The 22,426-nt window shown below is 44.8% G+C and overlaps 1 protein-coding gene across 2 annotated transcripts in view; it reads right to left on the bottom strand.

The window, feature by feature from the left end:
* The window catches only part of Dpy19l3 (dpy-19 like C-mannosyltransferase 3), a 73,103-nt gene that overhangs the window by 14,192 nt on the left and 36,485 nt on the right, over positions 1-22,426 (bottom strand). For both annotated transcript variants that reach the window (XM_057762249.1, XM_057762250.1), the window contains 8 exons: positions 19,342-19,473; positions 16,844-16,945; positions 12,393-12,466; positions 12,118-12,276; positions 8,445-8,567; positions 8,028-8,139; positions 7,291-7,347; positions 3,208-3,290 (listed from right to left, as the gene is read on the bottom strand). In XM_057762249.1, coding sequence (XP_057618232.1) covers positions 3,208-3,290; positions 7,291-7,347; positions 8,028-8,139; positions 8,445-8,567; positions 12,118-12,276; positions 12,393-12,466; positions 16,844-16,945; positions 19,342-19,473 — 842 coding nt within the window. The remainder of the gene's footprint in view (positions 1-3,207; positions 3,291-7,290; positions 7,348-8,027; positions 8,140-8,444; positions 8,568-12,117; positions 12,277-12,392; positions 12,467-16,843; positions 16,946-19,341; positions 19,474-22,426) is intronic.

A 22,426-nucleotide genomic window follows, 5' to 3' on the forward strand; every position in this document is an offset into this window, starting at 1 on the left:
CTCACAAAACCAAAAAAAAAAAAAAAAGTAAAAAAAGGTCGGTAGTAGAATGATGCTTGCCGAGCATGCACGAGAAGTCCTAGGTTCAACCTCTAGTACTAAAAATATAAGAATATTAAATGTACTCCCTTACGGGGAGAATCAGTCTGCCGACCACAGCTGATTTGAATGTTGACTTAAACAAACATACTTTGTGTCTAAATAGACCCTACTTTGGCATACATTCATCATCACTTAAGCTTAATTTACAAACATGCCAAGCAGCTAGTTTTTTTTTTTTTTTTACAAAAAAAAAATCGTTTCGATTTGAGGAAATTTCAGGGAAAACAGGCAAGATTAGATGACAATGGCACTGATATTTTTAGAACAATATGAATCTTTCAGTTGCTGAGAATGAAAAGAGAAGAAGAGAGCCAACCAGCTAATAAGTCAGAGGAGTCCGCCAGCAAAGACACTGTTAGCTGAGGGGACTCAGATGCCAAGGCTGGTCCCCAGCAGGAGGAGCAACAGCCCTGAGCTACCTTCTTTAGACCAGGAATATCTTCTCACCCACACTTCTGCAGAGTCAGAAATGTTGCTTAAAATACATTTTTGAGGGGGAAACTTGAAAATAATAGATGTTGAGTCTGAGATAGTCAGAGGAGCCTGGGCTCCACCGCAATTGTCTGTCTGGACTATAATTAGGTTCTGCAAGCCAGGGAACACAGGTGCAGACGCTAAGGATGGCCCAGGGAGAGGAGAGCCACCATCCATGAGATGCCCATGGGACCACCTTCAACAGTGTCAGCTTAAAAACATACAGGACCAGTGCTGGAGAAGTGGCTCAGCAGCTAAGAGGAACTGAGCTCAATTCCCAGCACCCCTGCTGGGTAGCTCGCAATGCCCTACGACTTTAGCTTTAGGGGATCCAGCACCCTTTTCTAGATTCTGTAGGCAGCACCATACCAGCACACATCCCTACCTGCACGTATAAAGGATAAAATAAGTCCTTAAAAAATAGAGAGTGGGGGCTGGAGAGATGGCTCAGCGGTTAAGAGCATTGCCTGCTCTTCCAAAGGTCCTGAGTTCAATTCCCAGCAACCACATGGTGGCTCACAACCATCTGTAGTGAGGTCTGGTGCCCTCTTCTGGCCTGCAGGCATACACACAGAGAGAATATTGTATACATAATAAATAAATAAATATTTAAAAAAAAAGAGAGTGGACCAGCCTCACTTTCAGATGTACATGTTATAGCTATCTAATCGATTAGCTAGCAGAAAAGAAATCAGCTTTCCTTTACATGTGTAAATAATCTTTTCCTATTTACAATACTCAAAGAATTGTTTTTTCCCATAGTACCTGACATGATTTAAAGTTAATAAATAAGGACAAGTGCTGCCCCCCGAGACATGTCAAAAATTACACTGTTGTCCAGTCAAAGCCACATAGATATCTAGACATGAAACCCATGCATGGTGCTCAGAAGACCTAAGCACCAAGCACTTGGCATCTCTTAACTTGAAGCAGTACTAACTGGTGTGGCCAGTAAGCACCAGTTGTGCCAGGTACCCACGAGGCTGTTGCTAAAATCCTAAGTGATGGAGACAGGGGACTCCTGCTTAAAGCAGGAGAGCTTGCTCTACAGAGCATGGGCTTGCTGCTTAGGTGCAGAAGTGTGTCTCTGCTAGTGAGAGTCAGAGTTCCTGAACACAACTTTGAAACATAACAGCTCATTCTCAGGCTGGAGGCTGAGGTAAAGCAACCAAGTTCAGGCAAAAAGAAGAAAAGGAGGAAAAAGAAAAAAAAAGAGCAATATATGCTAGGGCATTCTGATATTTGTTTTGTATTGAGAATCTCTATGGGCTGGAGAGATGGCTCAGTGGTTAAGAGCACTTGTTGCTCTTCCAGAGGACCTGGGTTTAATTCCCAGCACCCACATGACAGCTGACAACCATTGAGGGCATCAGACATACATGAAGGCAAAACACCCATATGCATAAAAATGTAATTAAAACATTTTAAAATAGGAAAATGTTTGCTGGGTGGTGGTGGTGCATGTCTTTAATCCCAGCACTCAGGAGATAGAGGCAGGCAGATGTCTGAGTTTAAGGCCAGCCTGGTCTACAGAGTGTTACAGGACAGCCAGGGACACAGAGAAACCCTGTCTCAGGGAGGGAACAAAAAAGGAGTTTTATTTTTTTAATTAAATAATTAATTTTTGAAATTTGAAACAGGGTCTCTCTATGTATCCCTGGCTGACCTGGAATACTTTATGTAGACCAGGTTAGCTTTGAACTCAGATATCTGCCTGCTTCTACCTCTCTAGTGCTGGGATTAAAGGCAAACACCACCATTATGCCCGGGTAAGAAAAATGTTTAAAATAAAATAAAGTTTTCTCTGAACTAAGAGCTTGGGCAGTGCGATGACTGTGACAAAGCCTACAGGGAGCTCTAATTTAAAACTTCAAGGAAGGATGCTTGCATGTGTGTCAGTGTAATGGAGACTCTGAACCCAATTCGGACGAGAAAGAGATAAAGTCAGCAGAAAGTAGAAGCTAGGTTTCAGCATGAGTTAAATAAAGTCAGCAAGAGGTGCTGGCTTTGCTTTTAAATATGGGTGTGTATATCCATGTGGGGTGTATGTGTGTACACATCCGTGTGAGAGGGGTGTGTATGTGTGGTGTGTGTGCATGTGAATGCAGCTGCCTGTGGAGCCCAGAGGGAGGAGTCAGAGGCCCTGAAACTAGAGATCCAGGTGGTTGTGACCCATCAGGTGCAGCTATTGGGAACTGAGTTTGGGTTCTCTGCAAGAGCAGAGCCTGCTCCCAACTGCTGAGCCTCATGGGTAATAAAATTCCACTCCCTTCTGTTGATGTTGGGAGTTTGTTTTCTGATCCTGGTTTCTACTTCAAAAGAGTATTTATTTCCTCCAGGGGATGTGGCTGTAGAGAATCCTGTTGTTTAGAGACAGGGTCTCACTATGTGGCCTAGGCTGGCCTCCAAGTCATGGCCTCTGCCTCAGTGCTGGGGTCACAGGTGTGTGGCAACGCACCCAACTCAGAAGAGTTTCTTCCAAATCCAGAGGACTAAAGAAAAGTTTGATTAAAAAAGAAAAAAAGGATATTTCTTCACAATTAGAAAATAAACTCTCCCCACTAACAAATGAGATCTACAGTTGACCCCAGAAAGGCAGCTAAAGTTTTAAACTTGAAAAGTTCCTCTTACCTAATCCAGTTCATCAGTTCCACTGTATCCGGGTCATAGAATTCCTTCAACTCGGAGAGTTCATCCATCATTCCTGGCCAGGACTGAAATTAAAAACAAAAATGGACTCTTGTGGGGGCTGGAGAGATGGCTCAGTGGTTAAGAGCATTGCCTGCTCTTCCAAAGGTCCTGAGTTCAATTCCCAGCAACCACATGGTGGCTCACAACCATCTGTAATGAGGTCTGGTGCCCTCTTCTGGCCTGCAGGCATACACACAGACAGAATATTGTATACATAATAAGTAAATAAATAAATATATTTTTAAAAAAATGGACCCTTGTAACTGTCACCAAGAGGAAATAACAGAGAAAGAGGAACTGAGCATCACGTACTCGGAAGCCAAATGCAAATGGCAACTGGAAACCAGAACTGCTTTAAAAATGTTCTGAGTCACACTGAAAGTTCCAGACTCATTCATGCGGAAGCTAATGGGGTCAGTGGCTCTGTTAGCTTTTACATATGGACGTTTATGTTGTTAAAAAAAAAATAGGCTGCTGTTGGGGCTGGAGAGATGGCTCTGTGACTAAGAGCATTTGCTGCTCTTGCAGGGCGACCTGGGTTCAGTTCTCAGCACCCGTATGATGGCAGATTATAACTCCAGTTCCAGGGGATCTGCTGCCCTCTCATAGCCTCTGTGGGTGCTGCATGCATGCGGTGCACAGACACACACAGACACACACACACTCACACACGGAAGGTTTCCAGTACAGAAACACCACCCTGTCCTCACCGTGACCCACAGGACAGATGGGCCCCGGGGAGCACCACCATCAGACTTGTCTCTCAGGATGGAAACTGTGGCTCAGGGAGGTGACTGACTCGACCAGGCTCAGCAGTGACAGAGCTGTGCCTCAGAACCGACTTCTAAATGCAGCCCCCTGATCACAGCACTGTCACGACTCTGGTCTGCTGCTGGGCGAATGGTCTGATGTATGGTCATAGAAATACTGGCACAATGGGGAAATGGTTGGCAACTGGGCCCTCCAGGAAAATCTCATGTGTTTGACTTTGCTATTTATGCCATCGGTCAACTCCTGTCACTTAAGGTTATGCAGACACAATATAAAAATAGCATTCCTCCCCATCAGTTATCTAACATAAATTCTATTACACTAATCAACGAAGTCTTAATTATTCTCAAATGATAGGGGACCAAGTACCACTTCCCCTGCTAATTCTTATTTTTGTTGTTTTGAGACAGTCTTACTGTGTAGCCCAGGCTAGCCTCAAACTCCTGGCTTGCTCTAATAAGTGCTTTGGAGAATAAATGTGTTGTCCCTGTTACTTGACAGTCAACAAAATACTAACATTTATCTAATAAAATGCTTCAATTATTTTGGTATGTCTGTGAATTCAATGGGCACTGGATATTTTTCTAATCTTAAAGATGCTGATACTGAATGTTAAAATCTAGTGCATCTTGAGGGAAACTCCTTAAATAATATGCAAATAAAAACTAAGTATCACCCTTTAGCAGAATGAAATAGATTAGCTGGGATTTCACCAATCCAATAAGCTAACCAGGACCAGAGCAAATACTTTTAATCTCTGGCTCTGAGGAGCCTAGCGCATGCTTTTCCCTTTGAATGGGATTATCCCAGAGGAAAGAACCCACAGTATAACTGCCAGGGAAACTCAAGCCAGGCCCCGAATAATTACTTCTTAATAGCTGGTGCAGACAGGAAACAGTTTCAGTGTCAGGGAAAAATTCTGAATGTCTATATTGTTCATTTGCTCTCTGATTTTATACTTATACAGATTTTTATACTTATACTTTATGCAGATTTTTTGTTTTGTTTTGTTTTGAGACAGGGTTTCTCAGCATAGCCCTGGCTGCCCTGGAACTCACTCTGTAGATCAGCCTGCCTCTGCTGGAATTAAAGGTGTGTGCCCCGGCTACAATTATTTTATAAAAAACCAGACCCTCACTCACTATGTAGCCTTGGCTGCCCTGAAACTCGCTATGTGGACCAAGCCGGCAACTGAACAAATCGAGTTCCCCTGCCTGTCTCCCTAATGCTGCGATTGAAGTCATAAGCCACCATTCCTGCTTTACTTGGCAGATTTGAGATAAAGTATTAAAAGGATTTTGTACAGTTTGAGTAAAGGCAGTCCCAGGGGAGGACCTACCAGCATCAAGGACTTGAAGGCAGGCACTTTGCTTCCCTATCAGCTTGGTGCAGGTCAGCCCTGCAGGACATGGTCATCTGTGAGAACGTCCTTGTGTTCCGAGAACCTAGGCCACAGCAGTGCATCTCGCGAACCTGATGCCGTCCGCATCACCTCACAGCTGAGCATGAGCTCAACCCACACCTTGCATGTCCTAGTTCCCTGACGCTGATGCTTCTGCCTGCCTGGGGGCCATGTTTAAGAACAGAAGCTTTAGAGCATGCTTTATCTATTCTCTAAACCCTTCCTTAATCTTATCACTAAATCCTTAAGCAGTTTTTAAAAAAATTATCAAATTTCAACAAGTAGTGGACAATTCAGCCTATACACACACACACACACACACACACACAAGCATACCCATACACACATATACAGGTAGACACATATGCACGCGGACCCACATTTATGCACACACAGATGTGCGTATGCATATACACACAGTGCCGAGCCCTTTACTGTCCTGTTCCAACTGCTGACAACAGGGCACTTGGGGTTTAGTCCTCAACTCCGTGTAAAGGTGGAGCTGCCAAGTGGCTTATTAAACATTTACCTTGTTTCACTTATTTACATAAAAGAATAAAATTCAGGGAGCTGGGGGCTCTGCCCGCAGTGGCAGCGGTTCTGATAGGAAGCGGACTATCACGTGCAGTTTCCAAGCCTAAAGCCTTTAGATTATAAACACTCTGTTACAACAGAAGCAGGCCTGTCTGGAGGCCAAGCAGTGGGCAGATTCTCTCTTAACCGCTCTGTCAAATGAGGGAGGGCCTCTCCACAGTTACCTCTGGTCCACTGCTCTAACTTAAAATCACACATAAAAATAAAAGAGTAAGTTTGTTTTGTTTACATTTGGTTTTGGTTTAAGAAAGGGCAAGAGAGCTGAGTGGTGGCAGCAAATTCCTTTAATACCAGCACTCAGCCGGGCGGTGGTGGCGCACGCCTTTAATCCCAGCACTTGGGAGGCAGAGGTAGGCGGATCTCTGTGAGTTCGAGACCAGCCTGGTCTACAAGAGCTAGTTCCAGGACAGGCTCCAAAGCCACAGAGAAACCCTGTCTCGAAAAACCAAAAAAAAAAAAAAAATACCAGCACTCAGGAGGCAGAGGCAGGCGGATCTCTGTGAGTTCAAGGCCAGCCTGATCAGAACAGCCAAGGCTATAGAGAAACTTTGTCTCAAAAAACAAACAAACAAGGGCAAGAGTTCAAATGGATTAAGTATTCTGCACTATTTTCCCAGGTAACAGATGAATCACCAAGTAATGACCCATGATGGTGTCTCTGAGGGTGTCCTGGAACACCTGCAAATCAGTTAAAGGAGAATGTGACAGTTTTCTCTGCATCACTAAAGTGTCTTCAGGTGCGGAGAGGGGTCAACCTTTGCTTTCGTTGTTTTTGTTTGGGTCGCCTTATGAAGCCCAGGTTGGCTCTGAATGCTGAATCTTCCACCCCAGACTCTCAGTGTTGAAATTACTGCCGGGTACCACCACACCCGCACCCAAAGACGAACCTTACAGTGTTTATTCCGTGTGTCCAGCTCTCACGACAGCATCTAATGGAATGTACAGGTTAAGTAGGTCCTACCTTAAAACCTCTCATTCTACATAGACAATTCTTTTTTCTGCCTTATTTGTTTCAAAATAGGACTAAAAACATTTTCAGGATCTGCTTCCAGTAAGAATCGAAACGAATAGAATGACTTTTTCTAATCTTTTTTTTCTTTTCCGAATGGCTTTCCTACTATAACACATAACCTCTAGAAACTACAAGTTTAGAGACTGCTTTTCCTACCAGTACCAACTAAACAAGGTTCAAGGACGTCTTTCCGGATGCCACAAGTCCCTCTGCACAAACAAAGGGGGAGTGAGATGAGCCTTACCTTACAGCACAGGTACAGCAGGGTGAGGATGGGCACCGAATACCGCATGACCCAGATCTGCAGGACAAAGACTCTGTTAAGACTGAACGTCTCTGAACCGCTTTGGCCTCCAAGTCTGGCTTTGCTCACTCACACCTTTCGAAGACAGCAACAAACCCAAACAGACTGAATGGTATCAGCCTCCAGTCTGCTAACCATTGAGCTAAGTGAGCCTCCTGTAGCTTCCTCCCCCTGCCACCTAACGAAAGCAGAAGGCAGAGCGGGCTTGCCTAGGGCTGGCCAGCTCTGTCATGTAGATGCCAGCAAATTATCTTTAAGAAAATGTCTTATAATAATCATTGTAATTCTGGTCAATAGAACGATCTGAAAATTTTAATTTCCTTTTTAGTGCTTTTATTATATTCCTAAATTCTATATATAGTGAACACATCTGACATGTAGAAATATAAGTGACTTCAAAATATAACTGATAGGGCCAGGCGGTGGTGGTGCACACCTTTAATCCAGACAATCGGGAGGCAGAGGCAGGCAGATCTCAGTGAGTTTGAGGCCACTGGTCTACAGAGTGAGAGGATAGCCAGGGCTACACAGAGAAACCCTGTCTAAAAGAACAAAACAAAACAAAGCAGTCCAGATTCTGTACCCACTCTATCCAACACCTGGCACCTACTGAAACACTGATATGGAAGAAACTCTGCAGCTCACTTCCAACTGCATGGACAGAGGATGGCACTCACCCTCTTTGGGTTACAGAGATGAACCAGCCTCAGAAGCAGTTCCCAGATCTCAGAGCTGCACAGGCCAAATGACGCGAACACACACATATGGGAGGTCCACAGGTACTTCATCCTGAAACAGCAGAGAGAGGGCCGTCAGCGGTGCCTGCTGGAGTAAGCGCCTGTCAATTTCCACAGAAGCCATTGGCCACAGGGTTACCTATGGAACAGTCGCGTAAGTGAACCATGGAAAGAATGTTTGCAACTAAGAAAAACACCGCAGTGATATTTCATAGAGGGAAGAGAATACGCAAGGGCAGATGTGTGCGGCCAGAGTCATCAACGAAGGTGACTGCCAGGGTCGGAATCGTGCTGCTGGGCGACATCAATTAAAGAGCTGTCAAGCTAAATCAAAGACATTGGCTGAGATGGAAATACCTCATCGTACTCAGCGCCAAGACTCCGAACAGAATGGTGTGGATTAAGTTGTAAGCGGCTTCTGGCTTCAGGTCAACTGCACACTTTCTTGTCTGACCCATGGACTGCGGACTCGCGGAATCACTGGGGAAACAGCAAAGGAGCGACAGTAAAGCCGGTGCCTTAATCCCAGCGTGTGGAGAGCTCTGAATCTGAGGCCAGCCTGGTCTACAGAGCGAGTTCTAGGACGGTCAGGGCTACACAGAGAAACCCTGTCTCAAAAACAAATAACAACAACAACAAAAAATTATGAACCTATAAACTTTGAATTCAGTTAATGGATCAGGTCATTTCACCTACCAATGCCTCATTATCTTTTTTTTTTTTAAAAAATATTTATTTATTTATTTATTATGTATACAATATTCTGTCTGTGTGTATGCCTGAAGGCCAGAAGAGGGCGCCAGACCTCTTTACAGATGGTTGTGAGCCACCATGTGGTTGCTGGGAATTGAACTCAGGACCTTTGGAAGAGCAGGCAATGCTCTTAACCACCGAGCCATTTCTCCAGCCCCAATGCCTCATTATCTATATCCAATAAATGAATGTTATCATTATTAAATGGATACTCCAGGTACACAACTGGAGAATGTGAATGGAACTTAAACACCCAGCAGAAAGAACACTAACTCTTAATGTCATTTAACTGTGTTCTTAGTTATTCATTTATTTTCCTTATTTATTTTTTGAACAGGGTCTCACTATGTAGCTCTGGCTGGATTTGAACTCCTTAATTCTCCTGCTTCTGTTTCCCAAGTGCTGGGATTATAGGGGTGCACCACAAGGTCCAGCAGCAGGAATTGTTTTTTGCTTTTTGTTTTTGTTTTTCTTTTATGTGTATGGGTGTTTTGTCTGCATGCATGCGTATGCACCATGTATGTGCCTGATGCCCTTAGAGTCCAGAAGAGGGAAATGGATCCTTTGGGATTGGGGACGAGTCACCATGTGAACACTGGGAATTGAACCAGTGCTTTTAACTTTCGATCAATCTCTTGGGCCCCAGTTTTAAAACATTAAAACAAAACAAAACAAAACAAAACCCCAACAAAGCAAGCAAGCAAACAAAAAACCCACCTAGAATCCAAGGGCTGGAGAGAAGGCTCAGTGATTAAGAGCACTGGCTGCTCTTCCAGAGAACCTGGGTTTGGTTCCTAGCACCTACACGGCAGTTAACAGTGGTCTCTAATGCCAGTTCCAGAGGACCAAACACCCTCTTCTGGCTTCTGAGGGTACTGCAAGCATGTTATATAAGCACAACACAAATACACATTAAATAAAAGTAAATAAACCTTAAAAAAAAAAAAATCACCCTTTGACCACTAAGTCAGCACATGTTAAGAAACTACCATTCTTTAATTAACATGGTGCTTTTCCTTGAAGGGCATCTAAAACCTCCAACAGGTAGATGAGGGACCCTCTAATCCTGCAGTTCTCAACCCGTTGGCCACGACCCCTGTGGGAAACAAAGGACCCTTTCACAGGGGTTGCCTATCAGATATCCTGTGTATCAGATATTTACATTAAAATTTGTAACAGTAGCAAAATTACAGTTATGAAATAGCAACAAAAATAATTTTATGGTTGGGGGTCACCACAACATGAGGAACTGTTTTAAAGGGTCCCAGCACTGGGAAGGCTGAGCAGCACTGTTCTAACGCCTTTATCTACAATCATACAGCCACCCGGTCTCCAGATGCACAGTGACCTCAGTAGACTCTGCAGGTTCACTGGGCTCCCCTGCTCTGGATACAGACTAGGTTCCTGTCCACATCTGTGTATCAGCAGTGACATTAATTGTGCCATCTAGAAGAACTTTCCTGTTTCCATGGGGCTAAGGTTTATCTTGAGCCAGCTGATGACTGATGAAATATTTTCATAGTTTCTTTTTAAAGAAGACTTCTATGGGGCCGGAGGGATAGATGGTTCAGAGGTTAGAAGCACTGGCGGTTCTTCCAGAAGACCTGAGTTCAATTCCCAACAACCACATGGTGGCTCACAACCATCTGGGGTGAGATCTGGTGCCGTCTTCTGGTTTGCAGGTATATATGCAGATAGAGTACCTACATACATTAAATCAATCAATCATTTAAGAAAAAGGATTTCTATTATGTGTCTGTGTGTGAGGGCCTGCAGAGACCAAATGAGGACATCTGGTCCCCTGGGACCGGAATCACAGGAGGTTGTGAGCCACCAAACACGGATGCTAGGAACTAAACTCGGGACTTCTGGAAGAGCAGCAAGCCCTCTTATCCACTGAGCCACCTCTCAGGTCCTGCATTATTCTTAATAATCATAAGGCTGGAGCGATCTGGACTCACTCTTCCCGCAGCTCCTGCCTGGGAATCACAGTATATTACGTGGCTGTGGAACTACAGAGAAGGGGCTTCCCTGAGAACTCCATCAAGCTCCCATAAACGACGGTTGCTTCAACTTTGTAATTTTCTCAAGGAAACATGCATTGTAAATGCAAAACTCATCAGCCTAAAGGGAAGTATTCTACAGGTTTTCCAAAAAACGTGTTTGGACTCCTTGATGCTTTCTTCTGTAGCTGGGAGACGAGCTAAGTTTTAAATACAGGCAGGAGGACATAAAAGTTTCAGTAAACACTCATAATTATGTCTATGCCAACTTCATGAGCTTTCAAACGAGACCCAGGGAACAAACAAACAACAATTAACTCTTTATTTTTCTGGTACCGGGAATCAGAACCAGGCTCTCAGGCATGCGAGATAAGCGACCGCTGGGCCATATGTCTGGCCCTTATTTTCCCTTGTTATTTTGAAACAGGGTCTAAGTTGCTCACATTGTCCCTGAACTCATTTTAGTGTGTAGGGAGGCCCTAAACCTAAAATCCTCCTGCCTCAGCTTATAGGTCTTTGTCACCATGTATAAAGTTATTGAACCAATGTGATGGAGTTGCCAAAAAATATCTCATACACACACAAACATACACACACACACCACATAAAAAACTAACCCACCCCCCCATTTCCAGTCATTTCACTATTTTTTTTTTTTTTTTTTTTTTTTTGGTTTTTCGAGACAGGGTTTCTCTGTAGCTTTGGAGCCTGTCCTGGAACTCCCTTTGTAGACCAGGCTGGCCTCGAACTTACAGAGATCCGCCTGCCTCTGCTTCCCGAGTGCTGGGATTAAAGGCGTGCGCCACCACCGCCCAGCTCATTTCACTATTTTGTATTGTGCCACATTATAACTCTCATTGGTACCATGATGAGGGTTGCATGTGCCTAATCTAGAAGAAGAAAGTCACTGTGAGCCAACAATGACAACAGCAGCTACTGGTCACTAAAGCCCACAAAAGGGTCTTGGTACGAGACACTTTTTCTATACCTAGTGTTGTTTTTTTTTTTTTTTCAGTTACACAGCAACTGCCCTGAAGGTCTTCTTGTTCTACAGGAAAGGAGACAGAAGTACTGACAGGTCACCCAGGATGGGCGTTTCCAAGCATGCCGACCGGCCAGGAATGCAGCCCGTTCTGCACTGCAGCTGCCCTGGCATCTTCCCTTGTAAGATGAACGGCGCTCTTCTGTTCTGGCTTACCGTTTGTGTGCTCATCCTCCCTCCCCAGCTCCCACTTGAACAACCTCATTAGGGCAGGAGTGTTAAAAAGTCCTACCTGAGGTTGCGGAAGGCAACTACCGAGGCTGTGACCACTGTGACAAACAGGACAAACATGTACGCGTAGAAGAGAAGAGTCTCCGAGAGCCTCTGGAATGTGTTGAGAGGCAGGAGGCCAAAGGCTTCTTCACACAGGTAGAGATTCGCATCGAAATCCCTGGGGAAGGAAGGAGGGCAAGCTGTCACACCTGAGAGGCAAGGGGACTGCAGGAAGGGCTGAAGGCTTTGGGGCTTCAGGATCAAACAGCAGGCAGAGTCTCACGCCAGTCATACCTTGTTGCTCCAAAGCCAAATTTGGCCTTCAGAAATTTAAAGATGTGTTCGTCTGACTTCAGGTTAAGAATTTTCTATTAGGAAGAGAGAAAAGGAAGGAGCTGTTAGTGCCTCCCCGCCAGCCCGTGATGCAAACCGTGCAGGAGGACACGTGAGGCCAGTCGACGGTCAGTTCCCAAACTCTCGCCTCGGCCTCACCTCCTCTCCCCTGACGTCTGCATGAACTCAGCATGCGAAGTGGATAAAGGAAAGGTGGCCCTTTTGGTTTTACATCAGAAAAATCGACAAAATGGTCTGAAATCTCAAGCAGGTACATGGTCCATGTGGCTTTCAGGTTTTGGTTCTGAAGACAAAAATGACACAGGGCTCAGTCATTCACAGGTAACTCTGGAGAGAAGTGACCCTAAGATGTAGATGCCCCTAATTTCAGTGTTCATCCTTAGTGACTATAATTTTAATTCATACAATTTTATTTTTTATTTATGGATTATAAAAAATCCACATAATATAAACAGTGGGGGCTGGCTCTTGCAGAGGACCTGAGTGGGGCTCCTAAGCACCCCAGTAGAGCAAATCAGAACTGTGCATAACCCCAGCTTCAGGGGAGCTGATGTCCTCTTCTAGCCTCCATGGACACTGCATTTACATGCACAACTCCAGCCCCCACATATGCATCATTAAAAACAACAAAAATAAAATCTTAAAGACAAAAATGAGGGAAATAGTATCAGATAAAGAAAGGCAGGGAAAAAATAAAGTCAGAACTGCAATTAGAAAGCACAATACATTCATTAACAATAAGGCAAAAATGTGTTTGGGCCTTTGAGCGGCAAATACAACTGCCCGGAGCAAGGGAAATGCTTCCTGTGGGTCCCATATGTGGAAGGAATTTCACAGACTGTTTTTTCTAATTTGTCATTGTGGGTCTCTGCTGAAACATTCAGTGAGGGCCGATCAATAGACTCTTATCCTTTGGAGTGTCAAAAACAGAAGTCTGGGCTCAAAGGTCTCTCCTGGTTCAATCAAAGAGCAGATTGCTGAGTCTGGCGAGCGGGGAAGGTGGATGAGCTTTGCACATGTAAGTTGCAAGTGAGCACACTCAATCCTTGCTATTATCACAGAAACTGATTTAGAGAATCCTTCAGCGTCCAATGATCAACGTAGTGTTTGCATACAAACATTCGTCTGCACTCTTTTTTCGGGGGAGGATGCAGTTTGAGGTATTGGACTTAGGACCTTGCATATGCTAAGGAATCAGTCTACTGCTCTGCTAGAGATGCACAGCCCTCTGTTTCCCTGCAGAGCACAGGCTGGCCTTGAACTCAGGAACCTCTCGCCTTAGTCTAAGTGCTGTGATTACAGGAATGCACCACCACCACCATGCTTGGCTTTCTGTAGACTTGAAACCAACTCTAGATTACTTTTAATAACAGATATAAAATAAATGCTATATAAGTGGCTGTTATACTGTATTATTTAGGAAACATAAGAGAAAAATCTATTTTCTGAGTGTGTGTGTGTGCCTGTGCATGTGCGTGTGCACATGTATATGTGTGAAGGGCAGATGTTAGTGCCAGGTGTCTTCCTCCACCTTAGTGTTTGAGACAGGGCCTCTCGAGGAACCTGGAACTCATGGCTCAGGTAGACTGGCTGACCAGTGAGTTCCAGGGATAAGCCTGTCTGCCTCCTGGGCCCTGGGGTTACAGACACATGGCACCATGCCCAGCCTTTCATATGGGACCCGAGGATCTGAACTTAGGTATTCGTGCTTGGGTGGTAAACACTTTACCAACTGAGTCATCTTTCTACCTACTTTTCTGAACAATTTTGAGTCCTCCAATTAGGAAAGTGTGGGTATGATACAGAGTTTAAGAACATAGTGGCAGCCTGGCGTTGGTAGCGGTACATATCTTTAACCCCAACACTTTGGGAGGCAGAAGCAGGAGGATCTCTGTGAGCTCGAGACCAGCCTGGTCTATAGAGTGAGTTAGTTCTAGGACAAGCCGTGGCTACACACAGAGAAACCCTGTCTAGAAAAACCAAAACCAAAACAAGCCAAAACAAACCAAAACAAAAAAACAAACCAAAACAAAAAAAGTGGCATGCTCACTGTGGTTCACTGACTACATTTTTTCCTTTTTGACAGTAAACAGGGAGAAGAAACAGAGACTGCCAAGCTCCTCTGAAGGTAAGAAAGACGTTTTATTGATGTTTCTAACACTAGACCAGTCTTGAAGATGGGAGTGGGGGTGCAAAGGTGTCTGGGGTAATCACTGAAGCTTTGCTCTAGTTTAAAAACTAATGGGGGGGCCGGGCGGTGGTGGCACACGCCTTTAATCCCAGCACTCAGGAGGCAGAGGCAGGTGGATCTCTGTGAGTTCGAGACCAGCCTAGTCTACAACAGCTAGTTCTAGCACAGGCTCAAACCCCCCCCCCCCCAAAAAAAAAGAAAAAGGAAAAAAAAACCAGTGGGGGACTGGGAAGGCAGCTCAGCAGTTAAGAGTACTCTTTGCTCTTCCAGAGGACCCCACCACCCACACGGTGGCTCACAGCCGTTTGTTTGGAGGATCTGATGCTTCTCCTAGAGCACCAGTCATAAATGTGGCGCACAGACACACATGCAGGCAAAACACCCGTGCACAGAAAATAATAAAGTAAAAAGCAAAACGAATGGGACACCAAGGTCCAAGACATAGACCCCGAGGGAAAACCTGCCCTCAGAAAACAGAAGACAAAACAGAACAGAAACCACCAGACAAACAGTAAAGAAAGCCGTATCACAGAGCACATAACAAAAATCTTAGTAAAACTAGGCATGATGGTGCTCTCCTTTAATGCCAGAACCCGGCAGGCAGTCAGGCGGATGTCTGGGAATCGCAGGCCAGCCTATTCTGCACAGTGACCAGGTTACTAAATGAGTCACCCTACTGTCTAGTTACCTTTTAATTAGTTTCGGTGGTGTGAATGGAACTCGGGGCTCTGTACAGGCTGACTTCATACATGTCCCAATGACATCCCAGCCGGGGCTTGTTCATTTTAACTGAGCAAAAATGAACACACATCTTCTTCTAAACAACAAAATCCCAATAAAGCCCACCTGTGGGGCATGGTGGTGCACACCTATAGGCCCAGCACTAGGGTGGCTGAGGCAGTGGGATGCAGAGTTCAAGGCCAACTAGGTTACACCCTGTCTCAACCCCCCCCCCCCAAAAAAAATCCCATGGTGCCTTTAGGAAATAGTTAATGTTTTTAAAGTTGAGCCTTCAATCTGATAAGTTCAAGGACACTGTGCTGGCTAGTTTTAGGAGAGGAGGGAGCCTCAACTGAGAAAATGCTTCCATAAGACCAGGCTATAGGCAAGCCTGTGGGGCATTTTCCTAATTAGTGATCAATGGGGGAGGGCCCAGTCCACTGTGGGTGGGGCCATCCCCAGGCTGGTGGTCCTGGGTTCTATGAGGAACAAGCCCATAAGCAGTACCCCTCCATGGCCTCTGATCCAGTTCATGCCTCCAGGTTCCTGCCCAGTTTGAGTTTCTGCCTTGGCTTCCCTCAATGAACTGTGACTGGCAGATGTATAAGCAAAATAATCCCTTTCCTGCCCAAGTTGCCATTGGTCATGGAGTTTCATGACAACAATAGCAACCCCATCTAAGACAGACACCACCGTGATTTGACTGAGATGTCCTCCATAGTAGCAAGCGTCTGAACACTTGGTCCTTACTTGGTGGCACTGTTTGAGGAGGCTCAGAAGGTGCAGCTTTGCCAGAAGAAATATGTCATCACTGGGGTGGGCTTTGAGAGTTTAAGGCCTCACCCACTCCCAGTTTGATCTCTCTGTTTCCTGCTCTCAGCCTGCTTGGCCCCCCCCATCATGGACTCTAAGCGTCTGGAACCACAGGCCCAAATAAACTCTTCTCTGAATTGCTTTGGCCATGGTGCTTTCTCATAGCAACAGAGAAGCGACTAAGGCAGCTGTGTTGTGAAAGGGAAGAGAAGTGAAAAATTAAAACCACCAAAACCAAGCGTGGCCCTCACCAGGTCAACCATGACACCATGACTCACTGTTCGGGTGGAAGCTCCATCTCAGTGCCCCCTTCCAGAAAACACGCCAAGTGGCGGCTCCCCCCCACCCCACCCCAGAGCTACTGAAGACGACACCTACAGGGAGGGTATTTAAACTGCCTCCTGGAGCCCCTGGTCTCCTCTCCTTACTTCAACTTTGGGGGTTGGGAAAATCACCTGGGGCCGTTTTACCAATAAACCTGGTCTTTTAATTCAGTTTGATTATAATTACTGTGTCAGCAGAGAGACCCAATATCCGGGTATGGAAACCTTTCATCAGTGATTCAAGTATGTTTTATAGAAAGAACTATTTCTAATTAAAGATTCAAAGCTTATCTCCAATACCATAAATACATTTCAGATAGATTAAATCTCACTTATTAACTTACCTTAATAATGTTGTTGAGAAAAAGTGTCAAGCAGAAAACTAGAAGTAAATGCAGTAAGAGTTTCCCAATCCTAGTCAGGAAGGTTCCAGTTTTTAGGTTTTTCTAGAAATTAAAAGAATTGTGTTTTAATTTTTAAGAAACATTTAAATAAATTTTAATGTCAACTACAACTTCATAATCCCTTGAGATTGCTTGAAGATTTAAAATGTTGGCTCATGCAGCACACACATAAGTGAGAAACAAAACCTACTTCATGGGGTCTCTTTCTTTGTTTTAGTAATTTTACATGTGATATGAGAAGGGGGAAATACTGGTGGTTAAAGTCTAAGCAGGGGTGAGAGGGAGAAAGGTACGGGGAGCTGGTGAGATGACACCAAGGATGTACAAAAAAGCCTCGTGGGGACCAACTACTCTGTAAGGTAATTTACAAATGCAATTAAATAAAGAAGGAGTTTGAACAGAGGTCACCTGTAAGGGTGTATAAGAAGGCATGGGTTAGTAAATGAAAATCTTGATGTGAATACTTGGGAAACCTATGAGTTACTGAACAGGAAGGCCCCAGCAGACCCTAAGACAACACAAATTCAAGACAAGATCTCCTGAGTAAATTGGGAGCATGGGGACCATGGGAGAGGGTATAAAGGGAGGGGAGAGAAAGGGAGGAGAGTGGAGGAAAATATATAGCTCAATAAAAACAATAAAAAAAAGATGCATATTGGAAAAAAGACAACACAAATTCTTGGCTGCCCACTGGTGAAGACACCACACACATGGGTTGCAGCGAAACCAAACAGACTGGGGAACTCCCTCTCAGCAGGTGAGCTCTACAGTGCAGGAAGGAGCTATGCAGGATGCTGGGTAGGGTGGGGGTTGGAGGTAGAGAAGACCTAGCACTGACTCTGCCTGCTAAAACATTGGCCAGCCAGGTAAAGAGTGCTCACTGGTGTGACAGTGGCTCGACCTTTATGGGAGCAACCAACCGCTTTCTGATTGGATGAGGTCTATGCACCAGAAGAGAATTCATGCCTGGTTCTATAAACTTAAAAGCACACGACTGGGGAGGTCATTAGCCCTGGGAAAAACCAATGGTTGTTGTTTTGCTGAGTGGCCATGCTGTCGAACATATTCATGTTTTTATCTACAGGTCTGTCATTCTCTTAGCCTTGGTTAGAAAAGCTTGTTCCACGCTCCCCCAGTGGTTAATACAGAGATTCATAACTGACTAAAGTATAGAGGATTATTATTAACTATGAGTGTTTAGCCTTAAATGAGATACCTTTATCGCGCCCCCTCCCCAAGGCTCAGGGAACCACAGGACACAGTGGGTGGAGAGAAAGCAAGAGTTGGAGGAGGGAGAGAAAAGCCCTGAGATGCTGTCTTCAGGACACACGGCCATTGTACTCACAGCAGGTATGGCTACCTTCAAAAGACCTAGACAGATCAAGCAGATTCCAGCACGGATGGGGAGGGGCTGATGAGGCCCAGCCCTAACCGAGGAGCCACCAGCAGCTGCTGGCTGCTGGGAGAAGGAGGGTCATTGTTCTGAGAATATGGCTTCCGGTAGGTTGCCCACGCTGCAGCGGGTGGCCCCACAGCCATTTGCATAGCTCAGAACTAACTGCATTCCGTGGGTAATTTTATAAATGAGGAAGAAGACACAAAGTTGGAAAGGGGACATGTTGGGGACTCTGGGGAGAGACTGAAGGGTCAAGAGTGGGAGTAGATATGATGGAAATATATAGCATACAAGTATAAAATTCTCAAAGGATTAAACGTCTAAAAGAACTTTACACGATTTTAGAATAGCTTATGAGATGCCCCACGCCTTTGTAAGCAGTTATCTGGATTCTCTGAATTGTGAAAACAGTGCATTTTAATTCACTTCAATGTCACTAACAGGCTATGGAAAGACAGGAAAGGGTGTCAAACAGCAAGAGGTCCAGACCTGGAAGGCACTACTGAATACAGATGATTTTTTTTTTAATCTTCTATTGCAGTTTTCCATCTATGACATATAATAATGTAATTCAAATAAACAACCCTGGCTAGTGCAGAAATTAAGGTTTCAATTGCGTAAGAAACAATCACTGCTAACAGCAAAGAATGACACGTGGACCTGAAGAAGCTTAAAACAAATGTTCCAGCATGCATTTCAAAAGGAAAAAGCAAAGGTAACCCTGATGGAGCTCTTTACTGGGAACTGGGTCATTTTCATCTGAATTCTGGATGAGAGTAAGGTTCAGTGAGCCACACCAAAAATAGATCTTATAGGGCTGGAAAGATGGCTCAGCAGTTAAGACTGTATTCTGCCTTTGCAGAGGACCCCAGTTTGGCTCCCAGCACCCAGTTTAAGTAGCTCACAACAGCACATAACACAAGGTCCCGGGGATCTGGTGTCCTCTTCTGTCTTCCCTAGGAATTGCACATTCACAAAACACAGTCGCAGAACTAAAGATTAAAATATTTTAAAATAGTCTATAAAAATTAAAAAGTCCTACCTGAAGTTTTCTTACAATTAGTACTGAAAGGTTAAAACTGATGAGCAATGATCCCAGAATCATGGAGTTAAAGAACTGAAGTGTGCAGACGAGGAGCAAGCAGCTTATCTGTATGCCGTACAGCCAGGTGGCCTGCAACAAAGACGACACAATGGAGATTTCATCAGGAGACAAGACACGGTGGTACAGTGACCACATTTCAGATTACCAGCAATGCAGAACACACACCTAGCTCCAAGAAACCCATCTACAGAGGAATGCAACATTGTATAAATTACATTTGTTTTTCATTTTTACTGATAGAAAATGCGCTAAAGATTTCTATTTAATTGTGTGTGCGTGCACCTTCATGTGAGTTTGAGCATGTGTGTGCAGTGCCTACAGAGGCCTGAAGAGGGCGCCAGATCCCCTGTAACTGGAGTTACACATGGTTAAGAGCCACTTGATGTGGATCCTGAGTGCTCTTTAACCACTGAGCGTCTCTCCAGCCCAATAATAGGGTATTTTAATTTTGTGACATTAATGAAAAGGGAAACCAACAAAGGGATAAATATATTTGGGAAAATGAAAATGTGATTTGTAATTTTTAATTTTCTTTCCAATTCTTTTTATGATTAGTATTTACAACCAACATTTAGGACTTCATCTCCTCCTATTACTTTCCAGACCATCCACTTCAAGTCTGAGTCATGCATGACTTCATTTAGTTTGTATTCATCTCCAGGGTAAGTCTGAAAACCCACATGATGGTTCACAACTGCTTGTAATTACCAGCTCCAAGGGATCCAACACCCTCTTCTGGCCTCTGTGGGCACTGCATACATGTGGTGTCATCACTCACACACACACACACACTCACACACACACACACACACACACAGGCAAACACTCATTCACATTCTAGGAAAAGTAAGTAAATCTTTTTCAAAGCAAGTTAGCATTTTCAATTCCATAATTACACAGATCTATGGAAAATAACCGTTTTGTTCACCAGACCTCACTTCCCTAATGGGTTCATGCTTTTGACCTCAAAGGAAACCAATCTGCTTCAAACACAGAGAAGGGAGGGTGTCACTAGGAGAACAGGGCAGAGGATGCTAGGGGTTTTTAGGACTACAATGTATCTTATTATATACAGAAAAACATGAAACAGAATTGTAATTGATAGGATGGCAGGGCCAAGAGTTACCAGACACCAACAGGCAATGGGAGGTCAGACTGGTACCTCCCATTTCATACAAACAACATACTCCATGCTATGTGCAATTTTCTCACACCAATGACTATTTTGTGAAAATTTAAACTTCAAAGCACTGCATAACTGTGACGATCTGATTATGAAATGTACCCCCATAGACTTATGTTTTGAAGGCTTGTTCCTCAACCTGTGGGGCCTTAAAACTTTTGGGGGAGAGAATTACATACATGAATACAGTGAGTATGATCTTATCTAGCCCATTTCTATCCTATGTCCCCCAATATGCTCCCTCCCAAATTTTAGTCTTTTTGACAACCCACTAAGTCCAGTTAGTACCGCCCATAGGTGTATGGATGTGAGACATCCATCACAGTGTGCAAGACCTACCAGGACTACATCCTCAGTAAAGCAGCTACTTGGCAGGGTGGGGTTGGGGGGCTAAATGCCAGGATTCCAGCTGGTTTGATCTTGTGCAGGCAACCACAGCTGCAGAGTCTTTGGGAGACGGGGCCCATCAGTGGTAGGTGGTCACGGGCACCAGGCCTTCACGGCTAGACATAGCTCTGGTTCTGATCCTTGCTTCTGCTTCCTGCCTGCTGGTTCTAACTAATGCTGGCTTGGCCTCTGGACACCACAGAGAGAACCAACCCAACCCATTACCATGTCTTCACCAAGATAGACAGAAATTTCTGCAGTCATGAGACGAAAAGAACCTTTTATCCTTACCTTGTTCTGTCCCCGCAGAGAGAACAGTCACTAAGATCACTGTTTCACCACAGGCCATGATGACATAGCTACCTCATGTGGGTGTATCTGCTGTCATATATTTTTTAAAGTTTATGTGTATGAGTTTGACCATATGCACCCAGCTCCTCCCTCCCACCCACCCCAGGCACTAATATTTTTAGTTGTGAGCCTAGTTTTTAACAGCTGAGCCATCTCTCCAGCCCCATCCCAGGCACTCTTAACATGTCTCCCTTCCCCCTTCATGTCCTCTCCACTGAGGGCAATGCATGCTGCCTGCTGGGATACTGATTCATCTAGTGCAGGGGGCCACAGCTGTGATGAGTTCACAGTGCGCAGAGGTCATGTCATGTCCTAAAGATAGCATTTCACGGCCCTCCTGCCCGTCCCCCAGTGCTCACATTCTTTCTGACCCCTTCTTAGGAAAAGGGGATTGAGACGGGGGTCCTGTTTAGGGCGGAGCACTGGGTACCAGGTGCTTTCCTGACTATGAAGTTTCTTAGTGTTCTGACCTTGGCAGTGGAAGGCAAAGCTGGCTTCCTCTGACACCATCCTGGCAGAGAGGGAAAGGATGTCGCCAGGCTAAGTGGGGGCTGAAGTTAGACTCCCCATGTGGCTTGTGGGAGATGGTGAAAACTCCAGATTTTCTGACAGTGCCCTGACATGAAGCAGATATGCTTCAGCAGAGCTGGATGAGGCAGAAATCCAGGTGCTCCCACGATCAGCGGCTGTCAGGGTTGGGAGTGGAGCTGCATGTGTTTGGAAGGTGTTGGCCACCATGGGCTGTTAGTTTTCTGTCTTGCTAAGTTTTCTCCTTTCTGGTCCTCTGTTTTTTTTGTGTGTTTTGCTGTCTGAATCTACTGCTATTTCTGGGTTTCTGATTTTTGAAGGGACTACTCTGGGATCTGTGAAGGAGAGAGGAAACACGGGTGATTCGTCACATTGTCCTTCTGGTCTGGTTTCTAATCGTCATAGTCAGTGTTCTATTGTGTGAGGAGGCACCATGACCACGGCAACTCTTATAAGGAAAGCATTTAATTAGGGATGGCTTACAGTTCAGAGGTTTAGTCCACTATTGTCTTGGTGGGACATGGCGGCATTCAGGCAGCCATGGTGCTGGAGAGGTAGCCAAGAGTTCTATAT

This window comes from Chionomys nivalis, chromosome 2, assembly GCF_950005125.1.
Source record: "Chionomys nivalis chromosome 2, mChiNiv1.1, whole genome shotgun sequence".
In the NCBI taxonomy this organism is placed as follows: Eukaryota; Metazoa; Chordata; class Mammalia; order Rodentia; family Cricetidae; genus Chionomys; species Chionomys nivalis.